General features: G+C 39.5%; 1 protein-coding gene across 2 annotated transcripts in view; it reads right to left on the reverse strand.

Annotated features, from left to right (window-relative positions):
• Positions 1 to 2,475: 2,475 nt before the first annotated feature.
• The window catches only part of LOC123757225 (uncharacterized), a 45,633-nt gene continuing 32,571 nt past the window's right edge, over positions 2,476 to 15,537 (reverse strand). For both annotated transcript variants that reach the window (XM_045740716.2, XM_069323755.1), the window contains exons 8-10: positions 14,610 to 14,901; positions 11,124 to 14,072; positions 2,476 to 6,013 (exon numbers count right to left, since the gene is read on the reverse strand). In XM_045740716.2, coding sequence (XP_045596672.2) covers positions 5,955 to 6,013; positions 11,124 to 14,072; positions 14,610 to 14,901 — 3,300 coding nt within the window. In that variant the 3' untranslated portion in view covers positions 2,476 to 5,954. The remainder of the gene's footprint in view (positions 6,014 to 11,123; positions 14,073 to 14,609; positions 14,902 to 15,537) is intronic.

Below are 15,537 nucleotides of genomic sequence, written 5' to 3' on the forward strand. Positions count from 1 at the left end.
ATCGAACCCGGGACTACAGGATCACAAGTCCAGCGTGCTGTCCGCTCGGCCGACCGGCTCTTTAGCTGAATCTAGAACAACGGTAGCCCCGAAAAGCCGAAACCGAAACCCAGTACCCATTCCAAAATACAAGGGAAACAATCAGGAAATGCAGGCCTCCCCCCCCCCCAAGTCTCTGTCACAATCGGCAGCTAACCCCATTATTTAATACAAACATAAGAATAAAAAGAAACTGTAAAAAGACCCATTGGCCCATACGAGGCACCTCCCATTTATATCCACTCATTCATGTCTAACTTACACTTGGAGCAAATGTAGTAATCCCACATCTATCACTTTACCCAGCAATTTCCAAACCAGTATTTACCCAGGTCTTTCCTAAATCTAAACTTATCCAATTTCTATCCACCATTTCATGTTCTATTATGTGCTTATTGATTTTAAACCTTATTTATATCTCTTCTTTTTCACTTATATCCGTTCATATTCTTCAATTGTCACCCTTTACTTGTTATCTAAAGAGCTTAAACTCTGCATTTTTAATCTCTTCATAGGGAAGATGTACGAAACCTGAACATCTTTCTTCAATCATGGTGGCTTTGCTTATAAATATAAAAACAGTTTTCGAGCTTCAAAACGTCACAACCGAAGGTTATTATTATTATAAACAGCCTCATTGTGCTTCACAACTCAAAATCGTTTAATAAATGAAAACGAAGCTACTATGATTGATGAAAGATAAACAGGTTGCGTAAATGTTTGGCGAATCCTGGCCCCTAGTTTCTAATGTCTGGGATTATCTTTGTTGCCAAATTACCTCATTTAAAAACCACCTTAGTAAAGTCCAGGAATGTAGTACAGGTATACCATATAAATTGATTAGGTCAAATAGCAATCGGCCAAAATGCACTGGCACTGCGCTACACTACCAAATAAATTAACCAACCAACCGTAGTTGTGTCAGAAAGAAAACACACGTTACACAAAACATCTTTTTATTAATATTCATGATTGACTCTCCATAAACATCCTAACAAACCAACTATTTATCATTTGAAAACCTTTGTTAAAAAAATACTACTCAACAATGACCCCTGACTATCACAGATAAAAACTTGAAGAGGGACTTCAGACTGGGACTTGGAAAAAGCACAGTAAACTGAAAAAGGCATCTTTAATGTGAGTTTTGTGTGTGTGTGTGTGTGTGTTCCGTATGTTATTTTGTGTTTTGCGCGCGTGTGTGTAGAATGTTCTTAATTTTGCCATTGTAACAAATGACCAAAGAATAGCAATATTTAAATAAACAAGTGTACTGTAATCTATACATTTCAGCCATGTTTGGGGAAAATTTTGGTTTTTGGAGGTTCACAATGTTTGCTGCTGATTAAGATATTGAAAACAAAGAACAGATAAGTACCAAACACATACAAAACCAAATACTCTAGTGATGCTCCTTGTTTGAGAGGAAGTTACTTTGTTGGTGGCTGAGCGGCAGCAACCAACTTGTCACAAGTACAAAATTACACATCATTAAGGGCGAATTCAACCAATAAAATTAAACTACTGTACTTGAATCCATACAGATACATTTAAAATTTCCTTGTATAAATCTTAAAAAAAAAAAAGCATATATTTATGTATATGTACAGATTAATATAAAAAAATTAAGCTATTGTTTATACAGCACCAAAGAACATTCAATGTAAAATATCGGAACACTTGCACACACGCATAAACGTACTGGAAAGTTTGATTACTATCTTATATATATATCCTACGCCCAGGTGCCTTTGTTGCCCCCCTTCAAGATCATACAACATCAATGGAGACTCAAACATATTGGGTCTTTGCTTTGGGACTGATTATTAAGCTTTCAGTTATAAGCTAATATTTGGAACAAATTCACCCCTATGAAAATAGCTATAAAATATGTAACACTGCCAACCCAACAAGTCTCCAACAGATTATCTTTAGTGACTATCAGGTGGCATCATTACATTCACCTTGAGAAACACTTGTGCACAGGTCTCTGAAGATTTCTCAAAACAAAGCCCACTGATACAGGTATAATACAAAGAAACCTTGCCCATATCACGCAGTGAGTAAACGTATCTGGCCATAAATACACCCACTAGCAAGCTCGCTCAAAACAACCTGTACCTCCGAGTGACAAAATTACAATTGTTTGGTACCATGCAATAAACTATTTCCATTTACACAAACATGTACCTAAACCAATACATTAAATGGCAAAAGGTAAAACACTGGACTTGATACTTTCAGTTTAATTGTATTTGCAAAGACCACGTTACAAATGGTATCATATGCAGGTCCACATATTTTAGCTACAGAAAGTCAAGTGGGTCAAATTTTTTTTATTTTTTAATGTGATAAAATACTATAGAATTGTCCAACTGTAAAATATGCACATATTCATAATACAAATACAGATCAGGATAATGCTATAGTGCATTATTTTTCTATCATTTGTCTTCGAACATTTTGTAATTCAGTGAACGATTAAAAATGAGCTCAAATATACATTATATGCACATTTACAAACTCGTTCATCTTGGTCAAAAACCATTGTGTGATCAGTCATATTAGATTCAACAATATGATGAATTGAAAACGTATTATTTATATCCATCCCAGGCTATGTACAGTACTGTATAATATTGGTTGAGAAGTTTGTGGTCACAAGGTGGAAGCAAGCAAGTCACATGGTACCAAAACAATCATTAAATCACACTTCATTTGCCTTAATAATCTTGCTAAAAATGTGAGAAAAGGAATAATTATAAATTTTAAATACAAACATTAGAGGCCAGTAAAAAAAAAAATTAACCTTTTTGTTTAAAGTGCTCTCCTATTGTTTTGGGTAAGGCAGGATTGGGCAGTCAAAGCATTAGCATTAGGTGACTAGCTCTGTGCTGTGTGAAGCTTGAAACACTAATCCCACTTTTCCCAAAAATCTCATTTAATAAACATACATTCTTCCGACTCCAAAATAATATTCCTCCTGCTCTCTGGTTAAAACTTTGTCATTGTCCCAAGATGTAATCTTGGCTAATCCCGTTACACTTAGTGGTGCTTTATACATAATGTACATAAATTAATCTTCAACAAATACAAATATGATACTCACTGCATGATGTTAAGACCAAGTGGCACAAAATAATAGAGCAAGATATACAATCAATTTTTCCCTACTTACTATATATTTAAGTGTAAAGAACCATATGGAATCAAGACAGTCAATGAAATTTCCTTGCTATAATGATCCAGCTAGTTCATTGTTACACTGTTTATATTTGCTACATGTTAACTGGACAAACATTGATATCATTCAGCACAGCCATTGAACAATTAACATTATTAGTTAGACATTTTCTTAAAATATATAACCAAACGAGGGGTCCAGTTTTCATATAGTTTATAATTATTAGTGACAGAACTCCGAAGATCTACTAAAGGTATGAAAGCTTCCACGCACCAATGATGAAATATTTAGCAAGAAATAGTCTTCTTGTATACTTTACAAGGCCAAATAATTTCTGTCCTAACTTTGACATACGAATCAGTTGCCCAGATCATCACATCCTGAGAGCCTTCTAAGTTTACTTTATGATGACATGTCTTCTTATACACAAGATCTCCAAATAAGACAGGAACGCCTTGGCTCACTTTACACTAGTTCACAGTACTGTATGACTATGAGGGGCGAAGGCACGTGTATCTTAAGCACGGAAAATTCCATAATACTTCATTTAATAAGTATAAATAAATTTCAAAAGCTTAACTACTACTGTAACCACATTGGCCTTATATAGATTAAGGGTATTTGATCATGGGGAGGAGAGAGCATATTAAATCATTTGACAGCCTGGAGTTTCATATGTTACACTTTAAAGTTCAGACGTTAACATAAATATAATACACATGAAGGTTCTGGATTCTAAAGTGCATTATTTGATGGAAACACTATAAATAACATTCACTGTCTATGTTAGGTAGTAGGAAATTGATCCTGGTAGTATGAACCGAGATTAAGTATAACAAAAAATTTAAAGATATACGATGACTTGACCTATTACCCATGGAACAACTCTACAATGATTCATTTCTTTGGCTACTCTTTAAATGCCAAAATCTTATTATGTGGCAAACATTCACAAACTCTACAATACCTTGCAGACTTTTTTTTTTCCAATCATTAACTTTCAACCTACTCTCTAATTTTCGTTGTTTTGTTTACAGTGTCTTTTTTACATCATATTGTGTATACTTCCTAAGGCAATTATATTTTTGATGTTGCAGTATAACATACCACTCCACTGACGTCCATAGCACGGCATAGGAAACGAGAGCATGTGATGGCTGGAAGAAAGGAATAAATAGCCGCAGAAAATGAAGAGGATAAAAGGGATGGAGAGAATAAAAATTGACATTTTATATCATATAACAATCTTAAATCCAATACAATATTGATAACCTCAGAGGAAATTTACACTGTCATATGACTGCTTCATTGTCCAAGCGTCCAATCTAACATGTCGAGTTTTGTGGTTAAAGATTGCAGGCACTGCTGTTGAGCCATGGATACACAAAGCTGTGAGGAGATTTGCAGGAGAAAAAAAAATAAAATAAGAGAAAGATTTTGCATGTTTCACTGTCACATGGTAATAACAACACACAAACAGCTTTTTAACTAATCTTGTGCTTCCATTGCATACACTTATTTGTTTCCATTATTAATGTTATTTATATACATAAGTCTTACTTGTGTTATTTACAGAATATAGTAATATGACAGAATATGACTTACATGTCATTAATAAATATCATACAAACAATACCATGATGATAATTCAGAAAAAAAAACACGTACAAGTTTCTCAGTGAGAATGTACAAGCATTTCTTTTTCATGTCTGACCACAGTATCATAAACAACTCCTACATAAAATGAAAGATAGCTGCAGGATAAAAACCTGAAAGCAATTTACCACAGTTTTGTGCATTATTTCAAAATTTAGCTTAAAATGACCACAGATTTTTTGAAAGAACTGTTCAAGCTCATAAATGAGCAAAGCAATAACTAAATGGCTCCACCTTTGTAAAACTAAAAAAATATAACAATTCCAATAATCCAAAGTTAATGTTCTTGGCTTGAAGTAAAACGAGAAAAATATTCTACTTTATGTGCAACAACTCGATTTCAAATGGTATATGTTTGTGTGCGCTCACTTTATAGAGTTCAGTACTGTATTAAGGTACAGATATCTAGAGAATAATGCAAGGGAGAATACTGCAGATGAAAAGACACTAAGTGGAAATACATTTAATGAGGGAGCACAACCAAGACAGGTCTAGAAATGAAATATTTGCATGGGGATAGGGAGGGGGGGGGGGGGAAGAGCTATTGTCACATGTAGATCATCTTGCCTGACCCCCTTTCTGTACAGAAAAAGATGTCATATCTGGATAAAAAAATTTCTTAACCCTTAAATGGTTCTAATCAGCTCCAATTAGCTGATTGGAGCTAATTAAATGGCTCCAGTTAGCTTAGCCATTTATAGGGTAGTAAGACAGCTGACCATAAGATGATATATTTTATACTAAAAGCCAAGATCACAATTATTTCAAAATATGTACCTAAGATTGATCAGCAAACAATTTTCATGGCACCAACCTGTAGTAATGATCTGCATCACCTTACAGTATGACTGTAGATTACACATTAAATACAGATCTTAATATATGTCTTAATTTAAAAGGTGCTAATAGCTATGTACAGAATATCAACATCTGATTGGCATCTTATACAATGGCACCAACCAGAAGTTCATGGGTTTAAGAAGCTATATAATCGAAGATAAATAAGCCCTTTTTTTTTCTTTCTAATCTTATAATCATTCTGATCTAGAGTTTCAATGTAGAAAGTTTGCACTCATTAACGATGATGCCGCCTCGGAGCACGAGCTCTGGGTCTCCTAGTATTTGCGGTGTTACCTGAAATAAAAAGCATATTGATAATTACTACCCTACAATGATTAAAACTTATTGACATAATATTGAAAACAAAATAAAGTTATGGTTAACAGAAAAATACATTTACAGTGGTTTTGAAAATTAGCTAAGAAAAAACACTAAAGATTATTTTATAAAACTAGCGTTGAATGTAATGAAACGCCATTTTCTGGGTGAGTCCCGGAGGCTCCCCGGAGCTATCCAGGCTGATAGGGATAGTCCTAACTTTTGGCATCAGTCTATGTGAGTGGAGTTCTAGGCCTACTGGGGACCACGGCCAGAACCTGGCCCCCTCAGAGAGGCACAAGGAACAATGGCCCATTGAAATGCACATGTGATGTTGGAGCATTCTATATCTGCTATCGACTGGGACAGGCACCCAGAAAGGTAAGCCGCCTCAAAACAAACCCCTATTCTGGTGAAACCAACAAAAATAACAAAACAAGTAGACAGAACTTCCTCAATTAACCCATTAACTGTGTAACACATCATATGATGTGTTCAGTGACTTGCAGTAACTTGCGCTCCACATCATATGATGTATTGGAGTACTACGCAAGATTTAAACGGCCCACAGATACACGGGGTTCACCACACCTTCATCAGGGCTCTTGTAAACAGACACCATTAAAAAAAAAATCGTGGGCCAAATTCCTGGGTGTGAGGGGCCTCAGTATTGAGTGAGCTACCAAGCCTGACGCATGCAGCATGAGCTCACAGTACTGCTGTTCAGCTTGTGACCACAGCATCGCCTAAAAATGCCATAATATACATTTTCATGTTATTATTTAGCGATGGTATTATTACAGAAGACCCCTGACTGTGATAAAAATGACCAGGATTCTGATAATAGCATGATTGTTGTGATAATTAGCGCTGTAGATTTGTTCACATCTATATAAATAAAAATGGAAATGTTCGTTTGTGTATAACCGCTAATCTCAGAAAGTTCTTCACCGATTGCTTTGAAACTTTCACACAACGTTCCATTCGCATCTGGCCAGGTTTTTATATACATACTACTGTATATAGATGTCACGTCTGTGACGGTAAAAGTAAGTAAGTAATTATCAAAAGAAGGCACCAAACCGGGAAGGCTATGTAGCACCATCAAATACGCAAAATAATCAGAGGGCGCTAAATATCACCAAGGATGCCAATACGAGAACAAAAACGCATAAGGCGAACGATATCAAAAGTATCCGAGTCACCAAGAATTCTATCGAGGGACAGGTGACCGCGAGGGGCGGTCGGAAAGCAAGACACACGCTCGTCCTGGAAGTCAGGACATTCAAGAAGGACATGCACGACCGTAAGAGGGACAATGCAACTAGGACAATAAGGAGCAGGGCGGCGCTCCAACAAGTGACCATGGGTTAAGCGAGTATGGCCAATACGCAATCTCGCCAGAGCAGTTTCCCACCGCCGGTTACGGTGGAAGGAGGACGGCCACGAGGAAACACAACATTTAAGAGTACGTAGCTTGTTACCAGTAAGAGACAACCAAGAAGCCTGCCAACGGGTAAGGACTGAGGAATGGATAACCGGGTAAAAGTCGGAATACGGAACGCCTTTACGAGAGATGGGACAAGAGCGGACAGCTTCCTTGGCGGCAGCATCCGCACGCTCATTTAAAGACACACCAATATGGCTGGGAACCCAACAAAACTCAACCGACTTAAATTTACTGTGAACAAGAAACAGCCAATGCTGGATCTCGACAACTACTGGATGAACCGGATTAAAGGACCCGAGAGCCATGAGGGCACTACGAGAGTCAACAACAACTACAAAGGAGGACTGACAACGAGAAAGCAGGAGACGAAGAGCAGAGAGAATAGCATAGAGTTCCGCTGTAAAGATGCTAGTCTCCGGAGGTAAACAACACATATAAGTGCGATCAGGAAAAACAACAGAGTAGCCAACACCGTCCGCCGACTTAGACCCATCGGTGAAGACAGAAACGGAGCGGGAGTGAGAAGAAAAGTGCTCAAGGAAAGTATAAGTATAGATGCCACACCTGTGACAGGTAAAAGTATGTTTTTCTTGAAAAACAGCCCCATCTATTGCATGTAAGAGCAACACATATGCTATACTAAATATGTTACAATTCCATTTTAATGTTTCTGATTGCATTGATAAATTAAATTTTCATAGATTTTGATTTATTTTCATTTTGATTTAATTATTTTGTGTGAATTCCGTTGGAATTGAGCTGTGTTGTTTACCATACCGGTCATTTCGTGAGTATAGTTTATTTTTTAATTTTTTCATATTTTCATTCTTTTTAACTTTTTCTTATAGTTCAGTGATGGGAACATCAAGTGATCTGATATTCCCATCAGACCATTTGGGAAGGTATCGGACGAGGGAGTGGGGAATGGTGGGGATGACGAGGGGACGGAAGTGAGAGATGGTGGGTAGGACGAGGGGGTAATGGTGGGGAAAAACGAGGGGACGGGGGAGTTTGGGATGGTGGGGACAAGGGGATAGGGGAATGGAGAATGGTGGGGAGGACAAAGGGACAGGGGAGTGGGGCATGGTGGGGAGGACGAGGGGACGGTGGAGTGAGGAAAGGTGGGGAGGATGAGGGGATGGAGGAGTAGGGAATGGTTGGGAGGCCGAGGAGACTGGTGAGGGGGGAATGGTGGGGAGGACTGGGGGACAAGGAAGGCTCAGCAACACACACGCGTTGCTGAGCCACAGCAATGTGTGACTGGGTAATGCTAGTTTTCTATAAAAAATATAAAATAAAATGAAATAAAAGAAATTTAAAAAATTTGAAAAAATAAAAAATGTCTAAAAGGTTCACTTTAATGTCTAAAAGGAACAAAAGGTGGATGTCATGTAGTCTGCTCCATTTTCAAAAAAAAAAAAATAAAAAAAAAAATAAAAATAAAAAAAAATAAAAATTTGAAAACAAAAAAAATTCTAAAAGTTCATTCAGTGGATGTCAAGTAGGATGCTCCATTTTCTATAAAAAAAAATAAAAAAAAAAATAAAAAATTGAAAAAATTTGAAAAAAGAAAAAATCATTGCCTGATGTTATAATGGAAGGGGACTCTCCATCCAAACATTAACACCTCTCCTCCTCCTCAGTCTTCCATACGCCAACAAGAGTCATCAATAAAGATAAGCAATAACTTGTACATACGTTAATATAGTACTAAAGATTTGGGTGAATTAGGTATAAAATTTACTTTGAAGTCAGATAAATTTTTTGGAGTGTGGAATGGATTAATTTAATTCCCATTATTTCTCATGGGAAAATTAGTTTCGACTTACGATACGTCTCTGGGAACGGATTACCATCGTAAGTGGAGGCCCCACTGTACAATGACGAAGAGTCAAAAAGAAACAGAAGGACCACCAGGAAACTTCACACTGCTGCAGGTGGGACACCATCAATGAAGCCACATGATCACAATACAAATAGTGATAAACTCGAGTCAAAAATACCAAACACGAAGACTCGAGGAGAAGAGTGAACCAGTCTCGTAACAGACTGGGCTGATCTTCTGAAAGAGGCGGAGCCGCGGAAAAACCTCCGGGTTCGGACACGGGGCAAGCAGAGCCTGAAACCACAGCTGGGCCGGCCACCACGGGGCCAAGAGGACTACTCGTCCCTGGTAAATCTCCTAGCGAGCCAGGACCTGGAGCAACAGCTGAACTGGAGGGAAGAGGTACAGGAACCCCCACCTCGACCAGTCCTGCCAATAGGCATCGATCCCGACAGCCTCGCAGTCTGGGAAGGGCACCACATACCGGAAGACGCCTCGACCTCGCCGACGCATAGAGGTCCACCTTTGGGCACCCAAACTTTAGACAGAGCGAACTGAATGAGTCGCCATCGACAGGGGAATGAACCGGGATAGGGAGTCCCTCAGGACGTTGGACACCCGCCCGGATGTGAACCGCCAGGAGAGCCAAACCCTGAGAACTCAGCAGATGAGTCACCCGAAGTGACCAACCCCAGAGCCAAGGACTACATCAAACCCCCATCAGCCGAGAAACTGAGGCATGGATCGCCTGTGTGGGGTTCTGGGGCTTCCCCTTTCCCCTCCCGGGGGGGGGGGCTGCGCAGACATGCAGCACAACTCGTGTGACGTCATGCTCATTTTCAATTGGGGAGGTCTGTCCACTTATTTCCTTATGGTTTTACCAGAATAGGGGTTTGTTTTGAGGTGCTTACCTTTCTGGGTGCTTGTCCCGGTTGATGGCAGATATAGAATGCTCCAATATCACATATGCATTTCTATGGGCCATTGCTCCTCGTGCCACTCTGAGGGGGTCAGGTTCTGGCCGTTGTCCCCGGTAGGCCTAGAACTCCACCCACATCGACTGATGCCCAAAAGTTAGGACTATCCCTACCAGCCTGGATAGCTCCGGGGAGCCGTAGGGGCTCCCCCCAGAAAAGTTGTTGTTCAATTACTTGAGGGCAAGGTTATTGATCAGAAAACAGTGTCTTCATTTTAGCATTTTGTTGGTACAAGCTATACGAAAGACTGGGAATGTATTTTTGAATGGGAAGGTGTGATGGTGAATGGACTTGGCAGGTGGTGTGTTTTAGTGGCAAATACTTGCCTTTGTATTGTATTGTATGTATCATTAAAACATGATATATATATAAGAAATTCTTTGAAGCAGGATGGTGAAATTGAACTTGCATCCTAGGTCATCTCATACATTCATTAAAAACCAAGCTTGAAATAGATGTGAGGCAAGTGTGGGGTTTGCAAGAGACAGTCCAGAGTTGTTTTTTTTTTACCTACTGCATGCCATCTCATTTTCTCCAGATGTCGACAAACGACAGCAGCTACCAGATCCAAACTTGTCTTCCTTTCTATAGCATATGGACGACTATAATAGAATGTATAAGCTTTTTTTCCTAGCTACCTATACTTGGATCCTGTTTTGAAAATTTGGATACAATCCCATTAAGTGACCTGAAATGCTTTCCACAGCAAAGGGGTGAATAATCTTCTCTTGCACTCATTAAACAAATATTCCACTATCACTATTCTGACACTGAAAATGCCTTTAACAGTTGCCAATGTATGAAAGGACAAATGAAAAATGTATTGCCACCAACCTGCATTGAACGATGGAGGATTTGTTGTACCAAACTGAAATACTGGACCACCTGGAGCACCAGTAGCAGACGCTCCAGAACCAAATGCTGTGGGGCTTGTAGCTCCACCAAATGATAGTGGACTGGCAGCCCCTCCAAAGGTTGGGGGACTTGTAGCTCCTCCAAAGGTTGGGGGACTTGTAGCAAATGATGGAGTACTATTAGCCCCTTGACCAAACTGGAAAGCTGATCCTTTATCAGCAACATTTTTATCATTACCAAAGGTTGGTGTTCCAAATGAGGACGTTTGTGATGAACCAAATCCGCCAGTTGTGCTTGAACTACCAAAGCTTGGAGCCTGGACTGGCTTATTAGTGGCTGCAAATATTGGCGCAGCACCCTGCATTCCTGTGGCTGCAAATGATGGTGTCGCAGCTCCTGGTACACCAAAAGGATTACCGCCACTATTGTTCGTCTTGTTGACATTAGGTGTAGATCCAAAGCTGGGAGTAAATGATGAATTTGGGGAACTTGCCCCAAAAGCATTAGATGATCCAAATGGAGATGCAGGGTTAACTGTTGAAGTTCCAAAACTTGGGGTTGATGTTGCAAATGTTGAAGTACTTGTTGTTTGAGCACCAAAGCCTTGATTTGGCACAGTTCCAAAAGATTGGGCATTAGGAGTACTTCCTCCAAAGCTAAATGGAGAGGCAGAGCTAGCACCAAAACTGGGGGTCTTACCAGTACTGTTGCCAAACAGATATGGGCCACTGGATTTTATATTATTTGAGGGAGATGTAGCTGATTGGGCAAACTGAAATCCAGCAGATGGTGTAGAAGTTGGAGGACCAAACGTGAAACCTGTTGATGGTGCAGATGTCGTGGTTGCAGCTGGCACTGAAGAAAAGTTGAAACTAGATGGCGCTGCAACTTTAGCAGATGTATCTGTAGTGGCACCAAATGTTGGAGTTGTTGTGTTAGTTTTTGGAGGGCCAAAAGTAAATGATGGAGTAGAAGTTGCAGCTATTGGTACAACTGAAGCTGCTGTGTTTGTTCCACTTGTATCAAAAGCAAACAAGGGAGAAGTAGCTGTTGAGCTTTGTGTGCTTGCTACAGAAGGGGCAAATGGCTGAGGAGGTACAACTGTAGTAGTTGGTGCAGCTGCTCTGCCAAACTGAAAGAGAGGGGCTGATGTTCCTGAAGCTACTTGTGTAGTTGCAGACCCAAATGCAAAGGGTGAAGTAGTTGCAGTTGTGGTTGATGGAGATGCCATGGTCTGTCCAAAGGTAAATGAAGAAGCCTGAGTTGTCACAGCTGCAACAGTAGCAGGACCAGCAGTAGCAGTAGTAGTACTAGTGGTAGTTGTCGTTGTTGAACTAAATGTAGGATGAGCAGCAACACCTGATGTTGTACCAAAAGGTGATGAGCCTGAAACGGATGTAGATAAACTAAAGGCTGTTGGTGCTGTAGCAGTTGTTGTTCCCATTTGACTGCCAAAATTTAAGGTGCTTCCATAACTTGTTGATGACAAAGATGGGGTTACTTGCGTGGTTCCAATAGATCCAAATGGCAGTGTTGCCGAGGAGGAAGTCTGGGAGTTACTAAATGAAAACCCAAGAGAAGGAACTGCACTCCCAGTAGTTAAATCATTTGAAAAAGTGGACTTCTTAGAATCTAAAAAGAGGAAAGGAGCCTGCTGAATATTAAAGGCATTAATGCCACTACCAAAAGCAAATACTCCAGCTGTAGAGTTGGATGAGGATTCAGCAGCAGATCCTATGGTGGAAGTATTCACTGGTGCAGATCCAACTTGTGTTGTGATTGTTGATGCATAAGGAGGAGGAGCAGCACTGTTACTGTAGAAGCCACTTGACATAACACTTCCTGTTGAAGTAATACTACTACTACTTGAGACAACACCAAAATTATGCCGAAGACTGTCGGCAGGCATACTCGTATAACCAGATTCAGACATTGCTGCTGAAGCATCATTTTCAACTGTGTTTGATAAATTTTTTATTAAATTTGTTGTACATGGTGCACTGAAACTAAATGTATTTGCAACAGAGCTTACAGCTTGGGGGTATTTTAGTGACAACGTCGTTGGAGAAAAAGCAGAGGAATACATTGACAAAGGCGAGGCTGAAGTTTGGGGTGATGAAAATGTTTGGGGTGGTGGCCCTGCACTTCCTGGGCTAACAGCTCTAGCAGATGGAGGAGTAAGTGGTGAAGTTCTAGGAAACTGGCTTGGCTCAGAAACAGTTGCAGATGTTGTCGTTGTAGATGCTTTGTTTTCTAAAGGAGAATTTCCGCATAAAGACAAGGTAGGAACTGTCCCATTCTTTGCCGATGAGGTTGCTTTCAAGAACTCTACTAGTGATGAAGATGTAGGTGCATCTGAAGATACTTTTTTGGAGTGAGAAAATAAATTAGTTACATTTTCTTTATTATTCTTATTGGCATTTTCTGCATTAGCTTTTTCCTTATCCTTAACATCATCTGCATTATCGTTGGCAGCCAAAGGAAGCTTTAGCATTGCAGTAATTGTCACATCACTTTCCTTATCACTTTCTCTTATTTTTACATTATCTTTATTGCCAGAGTTGTCATCTTTGCTGGTTGTTACCGAGATCCTAGACGGTTTGAGAGAGACGGTAAAGCAAGCAGAAACATCATTATTAGTTCCTTCAGAGGAGGAGGTTTGAGCAACAGTGTTGGATGTTGAAGTGTTCTCTTCAGTTGCATTATTCTTCAGTGATGAATTAGATGATAAAACTGTTCCAAGCCCTCCAGTCACTGTGGTAGCAATTGAAGGTTCTGAGGTTACAGAGGAACTCGTAAGGTTTGAATTCCATGTAAGTGATGGAGCTAAACTTGCAGAAGTTGATGCAGGTACGACCAGTGTAAAAGCAGAGCCTGAAGCACTTGGAGTTGACTCGCCGGATTTGGATGTTTGAGGCTCTTCACCCTCTGCAAACAACAACTTATATTATCTTTTTGAAACAAGCTTGATCAAATTAAACTACATCTTAAATTTATTGTCTATATACAGTAATTGTGAATTTGTTCAATGTAAACAAGACTTTTTGTGTACAAATGAATAAAAATTTGACCTTTGCAATTCAGTATGAAAATTGCTACTTTTAAAGCTGTGAAAATTTTAATTTATACAATACAGTAGAACCCTGCTTGAATAAAACTGACCAAGAGAAGTCCAAATGCAACTGCATGATTTAATTCTAGTGCAAATACTTGGTAAAAAAAATAGTTGTAACATTAGTGATAAGCATAGTGGTGTAGTCGTTAGACCAGCCTGTCATGCCACAAATGTATTGTTTCAAAGTTATTTTGGCATCAAAATATGCACAAATAGTTATTCTTTTATTTGCATTAATACAAGTCATAATAAAAAACATGAATAATAACTTATGATTGAATTGTTCTATTCAAACAGGATGTAACTGCATAGGATACAAGTAGAGGCATAAACCAACACACAAATAACACCTTTAACATGGAAGAGCATCCCCAACATCTTCTTTAGTCTCTGTTGACCCTTTGCCTTTTCAGCTTTATATGCCTCTAAGGATATTACATGCGTGGGTCTGGGTGGGGTAGGGTTCCTTGGGGTTGAGGTGCGGGAGGTGTTGGCCGTGCCTCCATTTCCTACAGCTCCACTACTATTGGAACTATCGCCACGAGTGCTCTGAGGAGTGTGAGACCCTGAACGGTCCGAAGGGTCTCCATCGGATGGTCCTGGGCTGATGATACACGACTCTCCTCCGGTAGCCTCACTTGTCTGCAGGTGTCAGAAAGCCATTAATTGTGAGCTGGCTGGTGGTATGAAAGCTGCATCAATGAAGTGATGACTCTCTTTACCCTACAGAATACATATACACAAGATGTGGTAGAATATATGACTGAAATGAGTGGTGATGCATTGTAAGAGGTTAAGGAATTTTAAAACCTGGCATCAACTACATGCAAACATGGACCAATGAGGATGATACATGAAAAAAGTGAGACTAGAGCCATAGGCAGGATTAAGAAATGAAGAAATTATACTATGGATGTGAAAAAGGACTCGGTGACAATATATATACCTTCAAACCCTGACCTATGGAGGTGAAACAGCCATGCACTTAGACATGTGTCTAATTCAGGCTTATATAATTACCAATCTAAACTTGTTTACATTTAATTAAATTTAGTATTACGTGGTAAACCTTGTTGTCGTGTAACTTTTGCCAGACTTGTGTGTACAATGAACTTCCTGCATGCCACGTAATGTCATGGGTTCGTATCCTGGCCGGGGAGGATTTACTGGGCGCAATTCCTTAACTGTAGCCTCTGTTTAACGCAACAGTAAAATGTGTACTTGGATGAAAAAACGATTCTTCGCGGCAGGGGATCGTATTCCAGGGACCATAGGTTT

This window comes from Procambarus clarkii, chromosome 13, assembly GCF_040958095.1.
Source record: "Procambarus clarkii isolate CNS0578487 chromosome 13, FALCON_Pclarkii_2.0, whole genome shotgun sequence".
Taxonomy (NCBI): domain Eukaryota; kingdom Metazoa; phylum Arthropoda; class Malacostraca; order Decapoda; family Cambaridae; genus Procambarus; species Procambarus clarkii.